General features: G+C 47.8%; 1 protein-coding gene across 1 annotated transcript in view; it reads right to left on the bottom strand.

The window, feature by feature from the left end:
• The window catches only part of COL23A1 (collagen type XXIII alpha 1 chain), a 356,590-nt gene that overhangs the window by 319,921 nt on the left and 21,518 nt on the right, over positions 1 to 15,151 (bottom strand). Inside the window, exon 2 of the mRNA XM_042982305.1 lies at positions 12,228 to 12,294. Coding sequence (XP_042838239.1) covers positions 12,228 to 12,294 — 67 coding nt within the window. The remainder of the gene's footprint in view (positions 1 to 12,227; positions 12,295 to 15,151) is intronic.

Genomic DNA, 15,151 nt, shown 5'->3' with positions numbered 1-15,151 from the left:
TCTGAGAAGCCTCCATGCCCTGGGGACCTGCTGCCCTGATTCCCAGAACTTTCCTGCATAAGCCTCCTCCCAAGCAGGTGCATCACTTTTGTGAGCTCCCGTTTTCCTTCCAACACTTTCCCTTGCTCTCTAACTCTGCCAACTTGATTCTGCTACTAGGAACAAAGAATGCAAGCTCGCTCACCATCCACCGAGATGTCCTCCTTCCTCTCTGCTCCCTGGAACAACACGCCAGCTACTTGCCCTCTTTCCCACGTCTGGGGGCACATCCCAGGGCCCAGCTTCCGTGACATGCCGCTACTAAACACTTATGGACGATGAAGCGGGAGGATGCATGCAGCACCGTGGGACAGAGCGAGCCAAACTAACATATGAAGGGGGAAAGGAGACGTTTCTGTGTGTTTTTGCTGATCCTTTTTGTACAGTTTAGCAAGGGCAGCTATTTCTGTCCACACCCCTGACTTTGATCAGCCCCGGAAGGACGGAAGGCAAGCTGAGGCCACCTGTGCCAAGGGTGAGGGCACGCAGGGAGCCTGCAGCACCATCTCAGCAAGCCTGCAGGGATCCCAGCTCTGGGGTGGCACATGGAGCCTGCAGGAGGAGAAGAGGGGAGAGAAGCTAGGGGGTCCAAGGGCAGGCAAGAGATGAGGGGGACGATCCTGCAAAGAGGTGAGGCTTTCCAATCTCGGGAGGTGTCTGGAGGTACCCAGGTCTATACAACTCCCAAACCCTGCTCAATTTAGGCAACAGGATAGGGGGAGGTGGGTTACTAGAAGAGAATGTACAGGAAACGTTAGCTGCAAAGGATGGGAAGGCTTTTCAGGAAGGGTATTTCTGAAGTGTTTCCTTGTAGGGAATAGATTTCCGACACAGAGCGGCAAGTGCCCCAAGGCAAGCCAGCAGGAGCGGATCTGATTCACAGGGAAGGGACCCTGGCCAGCGCCAAACCGAATGCAATTGCTTCCAAACATCGGACCCCGGAGCCAGCTCAGAGCTCAGCCTAGCCAAGTCCTGGCCAGCGTTAAGCCTAAGTGAGGAAGGAGAAAAGGCCAAGTGGAGAAAACACTGGAAAGAATGTAAAGAGAGTATCAAGTTTAAAAACAAAAAGGAGGGGCGCCTGGGTGGCTCAAGTTGGTTAAGCATCGGATGCTTGGTTTTGGCTCAGGACATGATCTCACCGTTCCTGAGTTCGAGCACTGCAGTAGGGGCTTGGGATTCTCTCTCTCTCTCTCTCTCTCTCTCTCTCTCTCTCTCCCTCTCCCTCTCCCTCTCCCTCTCCCTCTCCCTCTCTCTCTCTCTCCCTCCCTTCCTCTCTGCCCCATCCCCCACCACTCTCAAAAATAAATAAATAAACTTTAAAAAAATAAAAGGAGGCCAACACCCCCCAAGGAGTTTTCCCACACAGGTCAAGAAACTGCCCCTGCAGGCCGCCCTGTTTGAGGACAGCGTGTAATTCAAGAAGGACAATGTCAGCTATGGAAGCTTCCTGTCTAGATTTTATTACCCTTTCCCTATAACTGTCCTCTAACAGACCTGTTATTCCACAAATCACCCAAAGATATTAATAGAAAGAGCTGAATTCCATGTGTTCCCTTACTAAAGGCTGAGTTTGTCCTCTGTTCCCACCACCCTATCCAATACTCAAAGAGGGTCTGTTACCAGCCAGCCATGCAGCCAGCGGATCGTGAAGAAAGAATATGGCTCCTTCAAGGAAAAATGCCAGGAGGAGAGAGATGCTTCAGGCAAGGGACTGACACACAGGTTCCAATTGAGAAACTAAGTCATTCCATAGGGCATAGGAAGGTGATGTGATTTGAGAGATGGGTCCAGAGAACAGGGCAGGAATCAGATGGAGAAATGCCATGACACAGGTGTGATGGTTAATTTCATGGGTCAACTTGGACGGACCATGGTGCCCAGATACATGGTCAAACATTTACTTTGGATGTTTCTATGAGGATTTTTTGGGATGAGATTAACATCCCAATAGGTGGACTTGGAGTAAAGCAGATTGCCCTCCATAATGTGGGTGGGCCTCACCCAATCAGTTGAAGGCCTGAATAGCACAAGAAGACAGAATTCCCAAACAAGAAAGATCTCTCCAGCAGACTGCCCTTGGACTTCGTCTGCAACAACTGCCCTCCAGAAAGACTGAAACAATTTAAACACTATCACTCTGATCACTGAAAACAGTATCTCCTTTTACTAGGAATTTCTGCAATTATTCACAACAGATGAATAAGTATCCACTGAAGAAAAGTGTCACCATTTATATTTTTCATTGGGAACTCCCTGTTCCTATTCTTTACCCATCTTTCCACTACAATATTTGACTTTTCCTTATTCTTTTGTAAGAACTTTATACTTCATGACTATCAACTGTACATTTATTATATATGTTGAATTGTTTTCAGGTATTTTTTTAAACTTTTTTTTTTAACGTTTATTTATTTTTGAGAGACAGAGAGACAGAGAATGAGCAGGGGAGGGGCAGAGGGAGAAGGAGACACAGAATCCAAAGCAGGCTCCAGGCTCTGAGAGTCAGCACAGAGCCTGACGCAGGGCTTGAACCCACGAACTGTGAGATCATAACCTGAGCCAAAGTCAGACACTTAACCAACTGAGCCACTCAGACGCCTCTCAGTATTTTATCTTTAAACTCTGTCAGGGTGAGATTTTCCATGCAGAAAATATAAGCTCTAAGCTTAAAACGTTTCAGAAAACATTTTAAATAATGGCAGGGTTTTTCAGCCTAGACACCACCAACATTTGGGGGCGGGATCATTTTTTGTGTCGGAGGCTGTCCTGTGCCTTGTAGGATGTTTAGCAGCATCGCTGGCCTCTACCCACTAGATGCCAGTAGCATCCCCGCCACACCCCACATTGAGACAAACGAAAAACATCTCCGAACATTGCCAAATGTTCCCTGGGGACAAAATCTTCCATTTGGTGGATTCCGACTGCTTTATGATTTCCGACTTCAGTACCACGCTTCTAAACTCAACTTCCACCTCATAATTTTAAGTGACCTATTGTATTTTTGTGTTGCCCTCCACGGTTTCATTTTTCATATTTAAGTCTTCAGTTCATCTGGAGCATACTTTAGCACAAGAAATAAAGTAAGAAGCTGGAGATGATGATGATGACATTGAACTTAGCCTGGGAGAAGGCAGTGCCAACATATGAGTAGCTCCTGATACGTGGGACATTTAATATTCCTACCATACAATGTTACATGACACCTCACGTAGTGACAAGTTGCACCTGTCACCCAATACTTGGCACAGAGTTGGCCAAGCTGAGGTCAAAACAGTTTTAGTCCTACAGCCTCAGGATTCTCAGCTACGACTAAACCAGATGGTGCTCGATACATATTGGGTGGGTGGGTGGGTGGGTGGGGCGGGCAACTGTTCCAGGAATGTGTTCGCCCATGGCTATTTTACCCTTGGAATAATCCATCACAGCCTCCAGCAAACCACCTGATTCTGGAATCTTCTGGAAAATTCCAAGGCATCTTCCATTTTAGTAGGAAAAAAAACACCAGAGTGGGTGCTTAGCTCTGTGTCTTGCTGCCCCCGGTTTGAACTTCTGTGTGCTTTGTAGTCAGTTTTTTTTTCTTAATATTAATTATCCATTGCTTTTCAATGCGTGTTAAATTTCTATAGAATTTAATGAATATAGTGGGCTCCCTCTGGTGGTCACAAGAAAATTTCCAAATTCCAATGGTCAGCACACAGTTAAACCCCAAGGCCTTTATTTACGGGACACGGTACATTTTGTAATTAATAGACTCAGAGTGGCTAAATGATGCCTTAAGAGAAGACCCCTAATTATCATCCCTCAGTCATCAGTGGGTCTACTAATTGGTTCATGAAGCCACTCACTATCTAAAACCATGCCTACCATCTTCCCTTCCAAGTGCCTTGTGGGGGATTTCCCATTTCTGCTCAGGGCATCAGGCTCCCCCAGGCTTGCAGCTTCAGGCACCTCTGTCCCCACCAGTGCCATCCATCCTGTTTGTGAGCTCTGTCCACCGCGTGGCCCGTGCCTCCTGCAGCTGTTGCCCGCCATCAATTCTCACAGCCCCCATTCAAGTTCTCATGACCTCTCCTCCACAGAAGTCACCCAGCCGTCATTCATCATCCCTCCTCCACGTGCCCAGCACCATTCCAGGCTCAGTGGACACAGCAGGGAACAAGACAAAGACCATCCCCACCCACCTACCCTGAGCACCCTCTCTGGGGGCTTCTCTGCTAGAACCGAATCTGCCTCCGGCCCTTACTCCGTGCTGTTTTGAGTCTTCTTAATGCTGAACTCTAACCCAGATTCCTTCAACTGTGTCATCTGTGGAATAACACCCACAACCATCCATCCCCGAGACCTGCCCTTACTGCCCACTGCCACCTTCCAACCAAACACAGTTCCCCGCTATTCCAGGGGCTCCCCTGGAGTCGCCTCTGCTCAGAATGATGGGATCAGGAAATGTGCCCCCTGCCCCAGCTGGCTGAGATGCCAAGCAGTCTTCAAAATCCTGCCCGGCTATCATCTTCCCACTGCCCAGGTCCTCCTAATCTGAGGCGATATCTCCCTTCTTTTTATGTCTGTAAGACTTTTCTTTTTTGTTAAATTTTTTTAAAAGTTTATTTATTTTAAGAGAGCAAAAGAGAGAGAGTGAGTAGGGGAGGGGCAGAGAGAGAGGGAGAGAGAGAATCCCAAGGAGGCTCCTCACTGTCACTGCAGAGCCCGACATGGGGCTCGATCCCACAAACTGTGAGATCACGACCTGAGCCGAAACCAAGAGTCAGACACTCAACCGACTGAGGCACCCTATGTGAGACTTTTCTGTTCAGGCTCTTCCCATTCTTAATAGAGTAAGGTTCCTGTATCTGTCCCATGACCTCCAGTGACAGGCTCTGCAATTCCTGGCACAGTCTTTGTCAATATTGCCCACAGGAAGAGCACAAAAGAGGGATAAGGAGAAATGAATGAAAGAAGGAACAAATATCAAGGCATAATGAACTGGGGACCAGAGACCACACTCCAGAGTATTCTAGCCAACAAATAAGCAAACAAGATCACACCCAAATTATCTCCTTCAACTCTGTGCAGTCTTACACAGTAGGATAACTGCCATCAAGTGACCTTTTTATACCATAAATTCCAGTCAAGTAGGATTTCACAGGTTAAAAAAAAAAAAAAGGCATTATTTAAAAAATTCTCTGAGTAAATAATCCAAAGGGGAATCACCATTTCTTGCTTCAGAGTACCAACAAAGGGTATATACCAGGGGGCGCCTGGGTGGTTCAGTCAGTTGAGCATCTGACTCTTGATCTCGGCTCAGGTCATGATCTCACGGTTTGTGGGATCAAGCCCCGCATCGGGCTCTGCGCTGGCAGCATGGAGCCTGCTTGGGATTCTCTCCCTCCCTCTCTTTGCTCGCTGTCTCTCGAAATAAATAAATAGACACTGAAAAAAAAAAGGAAAGGGTGCACTTCCTCCACTAAGCTCTTTCCTACACCAACAAACAAGCAGGCCAAACACAAGGAATTTTTAGCACCTCTGTAACATTTGCCATTTGCTCTGTAACATTTGCCATAAACTAACAGTGAAACGTATAACTTTCATCATGCTCTCCCATGAGGGTTTCACTCTCCTGCTCAAACTTCCAGACACTGTCACAGAGCAGTGAGCGTCTCACTCTGATTCATCTTATCAGTGCGCATCGTTTCGAAACCACACGCAACATCTCTGGTATATGATACAAGGATACCGTGGGGCACAAAGAAGAAATGAAAGGTACTCCCACTTTTCTGCAAAGTTCCTAACAAATTTCCAGGGCAGGTGGAGCCGGGTTAGAAACCAGTGCGAAGTGTACGCAGGGGCCCCAGGCTTTGCACTGGTCCCTCTGGTTGCCGTTAGCAGTTGACAAGAGCTCATGGGCTACACGCTTCCTTTTTCTTTCCGGTTCTCTCACGCCTGTGCTCTGTCGCCAGCATTTTTCACCCACATCCCAGAAGAACATGCCAATACAGTCTGCCAAGCCTTTGTTCTTTCCCTCCAGAATATTCCCAGCCAACCTCCAGCTTCAAATCTCCTCTCCCCATCTCTCTGGCAGCCCTGCCTGACATCAGCAAAACTCAAGAAGGCAACAGGCTGCACGGTGGGTCTGGACGGGCCTGGGGACAATGGATCTGAGTTCACGGTAACCACAAGTAACTCACTCTCAGGAAGCGAGTGCCAGGCCCTATTCTAAACAACTCACGTGCATTAACTCATTCAATCCTTGCAATAATCCCAGGACATAGGTACTGTTGGAAACTTTCATTTCACAGGTGAAAAACTGAGGCACTGCTTGGATAAGTTACTCGTCCAAGGTCATCGAGCTAGTAAGTACTTTATCACCCGGCCTGGCTGACTATTGGACAAGTTCAACAGAGGGAAAGGACTGCCCTTGTGTGCCTGGAGTGGAGGCAAACCTCTGGTCACATCCAGACTCTGTCTACAGTCCCCAGCTGAGGGCCACCTGGACAGGGCTCGCCAGTTGCCCCTGCAGTGGTAATCTCTTATTTACGACCGCCCAGTGAAAACCATTTTGTCTTCTTCCGGGAACAGCACCCTAATATTCCTTGTGGTAAGTACCCTTCCCCATTCTCAGACCACATGGTTCTGGCAGCGTCAGCCTGCCCCCACGACTGCCTCCCCCAGGTCCAAAATGGTCACATGACCCAGAGCCAGCTGATCAAGGCATCCTATCCTCCAGGCACAGCAATTAGTTCAGGCAGAGGCATCTGCCCCAAGCCCAGCAAATCAGGGTCAATTCCGGGGCTTCTTTTAAAATTTTGGTAAAATGTATATAAATCTACAATCACTGAATGGTTCAAAGTTACACAATTCCACAGCATTTATTCACATCCACCTGAATACAGCCCGACCTCTGACCTTTCCACTTCCAGTTATATGAGCTAATAAGTTTCCTTTTCTTCATTAATGTAGGATGGTTAGAACATTAGTATTCTGATGCTTGACTCAAACAGTTAATGCAATGACCTTTTGCACCACAGTGGCCCATCCCAGGACATGTAGGATGATCAGGGGTCAGAGTCAAGATTCAAATCCAGGGTTCTTGGGCTCCAAGGTGTTGGGCACTGGCTCTGACCCAGCCCTTAGGATGACCTAGGGTCATGACTGTTCTTAGTGAAGTGGGGGCCGGGTTGTCCCTTCATCTGCCACAGGACAGGCTTGGGAATAACCCTGCCAGAGGCCTTCTTGCAATATTCTAGAATTGCTGCTCTGAGGGCGCCCTCCCCAACAGACTGTGGGCTCCTGTCCTTCCAGCCCGACACCCCCAGATGCCGCAGCAGTAACTGGCTCATGACTAGCTTCAGTACAAGCCATCAGGAGGGCAGAGAACAGAGTGAGAAGGCCGTTCTCCTCCCCTCCAATGCTTCCCTGCAGGCTGGGCTGTAAGAACACAGGACAGGAGGGGTGCCTGGGTGGCTCAGTCAGTGAAGCATCCGACTCTTGATTCCAGCTCAGGTCATGATCTCATGGTTCATGAATTCAAGCCCCACATCGGGCTCTGTGCTGACGGTGTGGAGCCTGCTTGGACTTCTCTCTCTCTCCCTCTGTCTCTGCCCCTCCCCAGCTTGTGCTCACTCTCTCGCTCCCTCTCAAAATAAATAAAACTTAAAAAAAACAAAAAACAAAAAAAGGACACAGGACAGGAAACCACCTAAACATCCTTGGTGGTGACTGGCCAGGCACCTCACAGGATAGCTCAACAGACGATAAGGATGCCATTATTTAACCAAAATGATGTAGTACATGTCCTCTGATGTGCAAACTGAGTCACCACCTCAAAGAGAAACTGTGAATCAAAGAAAGCAGTACAGGGACAACAGCCTATGGTACCCTTTGTGGAAAGAAAAACAGGAGAGGAGTTACTCACTGAAATATACATAACACTACCTCAAAACCCAGGCTGCCCCATACCATAGCCACTAGTCACATGTGGCCATTTAAACTGAGTAACAATTTTAAAATTTGCTTCCTCTGTCGCACTAGCCACATTGTCAAGGGCTCCATAGCCAGTAGTGGCTGCCATTTTAGCCTAGATAACAGATCATTTCCACATCACAGAAAGTTCTGCTGGGCAGCACTGCTCTAGAAAGTCAGGAAGGGGCCGCCTGGGTGGCTCAGTCGGTTAAGCGTCCGACTTCGGCTCAGGTCACGATCTCGCGGTCCGTGAGTTCGAGCCCCGCGTCAGGCTCTGGGCTGATGGCTCAGAGCCTGGAGCCTGTTTCCGATTCTGTGTCTCCCTCTCTCTCTGCCCCTCCCCCGTTCATGCTCTGTCTCTCTCTGTCTCAAAAATAAATAAACGTTAAAAAAAAAAAAATTAAAAAAAAAAAAAAAAAGAAAGTCAGGAAGCCTCTAGAAAGGTGACCAGGAGAACGGGGGAGGGGAATTATTCTTCATGTGTAATCTTTAGTAGTACCTGAACTTTTTTTTTTTTTTTTTTTTTTAATCACATCATACGTCATTTCCTACTCAAAAATAACCACTTTAGGGACACCGGGTGGCTTAGTTGGTTAAGTGTCTGACTTGGTTTCAGCTCAGGTCATGATCTCACAGTTCGTGAGTTTGAGTCCTGCGTCAGTCTCTGGATTGACAGTGTGGACCCTGCTTGGGATTCTCTTTCTCTCTCTCTCTCTCTCCTTCTCTCTCTGCCCCTCCCCCACTCATGCTGTCTTTGTCTCTCAAAATAAATAAATAAATACTTAAAAAAATAATAACCACTTTTAAACCCTAAGTACATGGGTAACATAAGAAAAGAGTGTTGGGTAAGTCCCCTGTGTCTGAAGCCTGGAGATCTCTGAGGAAGGAGTGCAGGAGTGTCTCTCTGGGCAGGTGAATGACAAAGAGCAGCATGGGGGAGGGGGGATCCCCAGGTAGCAGCCCCCCCTCCAGCCCCCACCGTAGGAAATTTTGACCCTCATAGCAACCTTAAGGCCCTCGGGATGATTCGCCTTCCTGTCCGCTTTCCTTTGCTAGGACTGCCCCAACAAGTCTCCACAAACTAGGTGGCTTAAAATGACAGACATTCTCCCACAGTTCTGGAGGCCAGAAGTGCAAAATCAAGGTGCCACCAGGGCCAGTTCCTTCGAGAATATTCTCCCCTGAGCACCCCTTTCCTCCAGCTCCTGGTGGCTGCAGGCAATCCTGGGCTTGTAGATGTATCCCTCTGTCCTCCGGAGAGCTCCTCTGCATGTTTCTCTGTGTCTCAAATCTCTCCCTTCTGTCGCATAAGGACACTGGTCACTGGACTTAGGGCCCACCCTAAATCCTGGATGGCGTCATTTTATAGATGAGAGGAGCAAGGCTCAGGCTCCTCCCTTGTCTGAGGTCACAGGGCACAGCCCTGCCAGTCTTCTCACCACTGGGTTGGGCAAGGGGCCTGCTCCCTTCTCAGCTCCACGGCTTCCTTTTCACAATGGACAACACACGGAAGAGATGCCCCCTCCTCTGGCCTCGCTTATCTGTTTGATCAGATCTCCCAGGATCTGACAAAGGATCACACAGTCCCCAGGCCATGAGAAGAAACGGGGGTGGGCAGTGGGCATCTGTGAATATCTCAAATCAGATGGGGACCAAAGCTACAGAGGGCGGTTTGCGTGTCCTGACTCCAAACAGCTGCGGGGCAGATCAGAGCCCCGGAGACAGGAATCAGTGAAGGCTTCCAGTGCTAGAGAAAAAGGCTTCTGTCCTTTTTGTGACAGGGAGAATGTGCCAGCTGACAGGGGTTTGCATCGATGAAGGTCTCCAGGCCAAAGGGCTCCAATGAGGGGCGCCTGGGTGGCTCAGTCGGTTAAGGATCTGACTCTTGGTTTCGACTTGGGTCATGATCTCACAGTTCCTGAGTTTGAGCCCCCCATCAGGCTCTGTACTGACAGTGTGGAGCCTGCTTGGGATTCTCTCTCTCTGTCCCTCCCCTGCTCATGCATTAGGGCCTGGCCATGCTGGCCACACTGACCAAGCTGAGCACACCTCCCAGGACAGCTTGATAGCAGCCCTGAGACCCTCTGACGACAGCAGTGTAGTCCTGACCACCAGCAGGGGACCCCTCCAAGAGCAGGGTAGGCCACTGCCCTCCTCTCGGCAGGACTGGGGGGGTTATGAGCAGACTTTCAGTCCCCCGGGTCTTCCCTGGGACTATCTTGGAACTTCTCTTGGTGGTTCAGGACCCTCCAAAAGGGAGGCAGGTCACAGGATCCCTCCGGGCTCATGGGCTTTGACCTACCCTTTCTCTATGACCTCAAAAATGCCTACAGAGCCCACTCCAATACTGTTATCATATTTTGATAAAGATCTTGATTGTTAATAAGTGACAGACCAAGATTTGAACCTGGTTCAGATTTATTTAGGAGCTCCATGCCCCCTCACTGCCTCCTCTACATGTCTATCTCTATTTGGGACTTTCAAACTTATGGTCAGCAATGCAGAGCAGGAAACCCATTTCAATCGCCATCCAGGTCATACACTACAGATAGAAATAGCTCAAACAAAAATTTCTCTCCAATATGTTTTTATTCCAGCCTATGGCTAGTTCAACATTTCAAAACGCTGGCTGCAACCCACGGAACTGATTTCATATCTCACAAATGCTTTGTGACCCCAGTTTATTTATTGTTTTAATGTTCATTTATTTTTGAAAGAGAGAGAGAGACAGAACATGAACGGGGGGAAGGGCAGAAAGAGAGAGGGCAACACAGAATCTGGAGCAGGCTCCAGGCTCCCAGATGTCAGCCAGAGCCCCACTCAGGGCCCAAACCCATGAGCCATGAGATCATGACCAGAGCTGAAGTCAGACACTTAATGACAGAACTACCCAGGCTCCCCTACCCAGGCTCCCCGTGACTCCCAATTTAAAAAATACTTACCTACATAGCTCACATGAATTGACATGCATACAATACTTAGAAAGAGGTGGGGGGGGGGATACAAAAAAAAACAAAAAAAACAAGAGGAATCACTCCCATTGTATGCATTTTTCAGATCATCCTAAAACTCACGTGTAGATCTGAATATTTCCCCCCATTGAATCAAACATCTGACTTGATGATCTGTTAATGATGTCATTACTTGTCATGTCCTTTTTGCTATTAAAATGTTAGAGGTGCTATTAAAGACTAACTCAAGTTCGTCCCTAAGATCCTCTTCCACTGGGCCCTCGGAGACAGAATTTTTCATACCAGGAGATTCACCTTTACAGAAACCCCAGGGCATCTCCCAATATGGAGATGTTAATGTTCAATGAGCTTTGTGTCTAGGCCAGCTGAAGTGGATTGGGAAATGCCAGACAGCTTGGCTAATGGAAGGAATGACAGCAAGGACAGGGGCCCCTGGGCTCAGCTCCTGTGTATTCCACGTTGTCCGGCATGGTGGGAAATCTAAGAAGTGTTGCGATTTTCAACTCATTCACTGGTATTACACATTGTTCTACAGAGGAGAATTCTTGCCCTGAAAATGCCAGGGCCAAGACAGCACACAGACTTCAATGATGGTCTGTGCCAAGCTCCCGTGAGGACAACCGGAAGACCTGATAGGCATCAGAATTCAGCCACAAGAACTGGGAATCCACAAATCCTGGCCTTATTCACAGCCATCCTGGTTGCACCACCAAAACCCAAGATAGACATTCTTATTTGAATCATTCAGACCATCATTCCCATCTTCCTCCCTCTACCTCCACCGAAAGAAATGAAAACCAAAAAACCTACAGTCACCAGAGCACTTATTTACCCCCTCGTGTCTGAACAGAGCTGGAATCACAGTTAATACTGTGTGGATGGTCCATGCCTGTTTCTGTCTTTGAAACAGGATGGCTTTCACCTTCCCAGTACCTAAGCCTTCATCATAAGTCATTTCTTTTTTGTTTTGTTTTGTTTGTTTGTTTGTTTTCATCATAAGTCATTTCTAACAGTTCCTTAATTCCTACCCCAAGATCACCATCTTCATCAAACCAGGGCAGTTCACCCTGCTAGAATCTTTGACTAGTCATCTGGTCAGGGAAAACAGGAAGAAAGACGCCGGATGGTCCACGAGGTACAACAGACAGACTGAAACCCATGCAAGCTCTTGACCATTCCTCAGCAGTTCTGAGCAGACAGGAGACAGGACGCCAGGCCTCTGGGAAGTCAAGGGCCCACAAGAATCAAATATCCACTTACCTGGGGGGCAGACACACTCGGTCGGCGCTTCCCGAACCGTCCGGTGCTTGACCAGTCCCTCCAACTTCTGAATTAGGGAAGAAAAGAGAGGGGAGAAAAAAAAAGACCAGCATGAGTTTGAGAGTGGAGAGGGGTAAAAGTGGAAAAATCAGCAAAAAACGATGTATTGGAAAGATCTACGTCGGCAGTGGCATTTTCGAGAACATTTATTACAAGGTAGTTAAATGCTACAGGCAGTCTGGGTATGAGAGGAGAAACGAAAATAAACATGCAACAATTATTTGGGAGTCCCTGAAAAGAAGGTGGCAGGTTTCTGCTTTGTTACATTTTCAAATACAAATCCAGAAAAGCCAAAGTGACCGTGCAGTCAGCATGCAGATGGGAAGGCAGAGGAGAGGGAGGCTGGGCAGGCCACACCAAAACTGGCCCTTCTAGCCCTTGGTCCACAGATCAGGCCCCGACCCAGGAAGACCCAGGTTCCCTCCCTGTAGCCCCACCCGACAGCCCACTGGCCTCAGACCCCAGGCCCAGGCCTAATCCACCCTGATGACATCTTCCTTTCTTCTTACCAGCAGGGATCCTTGGCCTAGAAAATTTGGCTGAGCACAGTCTAACAAGAACATCTACGCATGCCCAGTCCTGTGCTAGATTTGGGGGAAGGGGAAAGAATTACCCCAGAAATAGGGCCAAACATCACAGCTCCGCTATGATGGTTTAACTGTAACCTTAGAGATCCTGATTATTGTCCCTGCCTTGCACTGAGGGGACAAGCTTAGAAAAAAAAAAAAAAAAAGAAGAAATTAGTCCCAAAGCCCAAATCTAGGTTTAGGAAGGTGTAATGACTGGCTCATAATCCCAAAACTAGCCAAGACTTGAGTCCCAACAAGAATAAATAAAGCATTAGCCTTTCTCTAGGAAGCAAACAAAAATCTCCCTAAAGGTAAAACAAAGCAAATCCTAAACAGGTTGAGTGACAAAATGCGATACCACCGCTAAACCTGAAGTGTTTGTTTTTTTAGGTTCAAACTTAAAAATGTAATCTTTCTCAATAAAAATAAATAAATAAATAAAAATTTAAAAGCCGTTGAAAACGGTACAGCAAGCAAATACAACTGTTATTTTTTTAAATATTTATTTACTTTTGGGAGAGCACAAGGGAGGGGAAGAGAGGGGGGACAGAGGATCTGAACCAGGCTCTGCACTGACTAGCTGTCTGCAGCAAGCCTGATGTGGGGCTTGAACTCACGAATGTCAAGATCATATCTTGAGCCAAAGTTGGACGCTCCACCGACTGAACCACCCAGGAGCCCCAAAACTGGGTTGTTTTTTTTTTTACTTTTTATTTTAAAGTAATCTCTGTACCCAACTTGGGGCTCATTCATAACCCCAAGATCAAGAGTCCTGTGCCCTACCATCTGAGCCAGCTGGGCACCCCAAACGTATTTTTTAAATATGTATTTATTTTTTGAGAGCGAAAGAGAGCGCGAGCGGGGGAAGGGCAGAGAGAGAGGGAGACACAAAATCGGAAGCATGCTCCAGGCTCTGAGCTGTCAGCACGGAGCCCGATGTGGGGCCCGAACCCACAGACGGGAGATCATGACCTGAGGTGAAGTCAAATGCTCAACTGACTGAGCCACCCAGGCACCCTTCCAAAACTGTTATTTCTAAAGAACTGCTTTCCAGGAGATAAGAATGACATCCCTAGTTTTGAGCCCCTGACCCACCAAGCCTGGAATTTTCAAAGGAGATGGGACTCCAGCCAAGTCCTGTCTGCCTCTGGCTGGAGCAGCCCAGGATCAGGAGCCCTACAAACCTCCCCCCACCCCTCAGCCCACCAGCCCCGCCCCGCCCCCCCCCACCCCCCCCCCCCCCCCCACCAGCCCAGCCAGGCGGGCTTGTTGCCCTGAGCTACTACTGCTTGCAGCGGCAAGGCAAGGACCATCCACTGTCACTGAACCAGAACTCAGAAGCCGCCTGCAGATGCGGATACTGGCGTGAGAGGGACCTCAACTCACTGCCCACCCCCACCCCCCACCCGCGCACCACATCGTACTTGCGGATACTATTACAGATTTCAGATTTTACATGGAAAAAGAATCCAGCCTTCTCGTTTAAGCCAGTCAATTTGTGTGAGACCCTCTCATCTGTTTTTATCATTGCTAGACAGGCTAGAAGCCATACTAATTTCCTTTTTTTAAACAAAAGCATTTAAAGCTAAAAGCCAATTCGTTTTAACAACCCGCGATCACATCTGGGCGGCTCTCCTGAAAGGGAGGGAGGCTTTATCAAATACTGATAGGAAACACAATGACTTCTGAACTGCTCTTATCGTAAAATAAAAAACTAAACAGGAAACTATTGGGGGGGGCGCTTTACTGTTAATGCTAGTAGGTGGGGTCATAAAATACTGGGATTGAGTTTTTGTTTGATCACTTATCCTAACTCCTTTTATGCCTGTGTTTCTCTGGATTATACAGTGAATCTGCAGTTTTACCGGCTACCCTCTAGCTTACCGCACCCCGCCCCCCCACCGCCACTCCAGGCCCCGAACTTTCTGTGGGTTTGAAATGCCACTATCAGGAACACAAAGTGAAATGTTTGAATTAGAAACCCAATCCCACAATCTTTATTTCCCTGTTTTTTTTTTTTTCATTCTGCATTCAAGAAAATATTCCTTTGTGCCCAGGTTTGTAAAAAAAAAAAACAAAAAAAAGATTTAAAAGCCACAACTTTTTTACATTCAATTATCTGGCAGCACCTCTAGCATCTGCAAACAATATGGTCCTGGTTTTACATATGCAAACAAGTCCTGACTCCTAAAGTAAATAAAGGATGAGTTTCTGAGAAAAAAGTCCCTGAGACTTTGGGAGCCGTTCCCTCCAAGAGTAAGGAGGAGGAGAACTTGAAGTTGCCTGGTGGGGGGG

This window comes from Panthera tigris, chromosome A1 (genome assembly GCF_018350195.1).
Source record: "Panthera tigris isolate Pti1 chromosome A1, P.tigris_Pti1_mat1.1, whole genome shotgun sequence".
NCBI classification, from domain to species: Eukaryota; Metazoa; Chordata; class Mammalia; order Carnivora; family Felidae; genus Panthera; species Panthera tigris.
The sequence above is the reverse complement of the archived record's forward strand: the minus strand, read 5'-3'. Positions and strand labels throughout refer to the sequence as shown.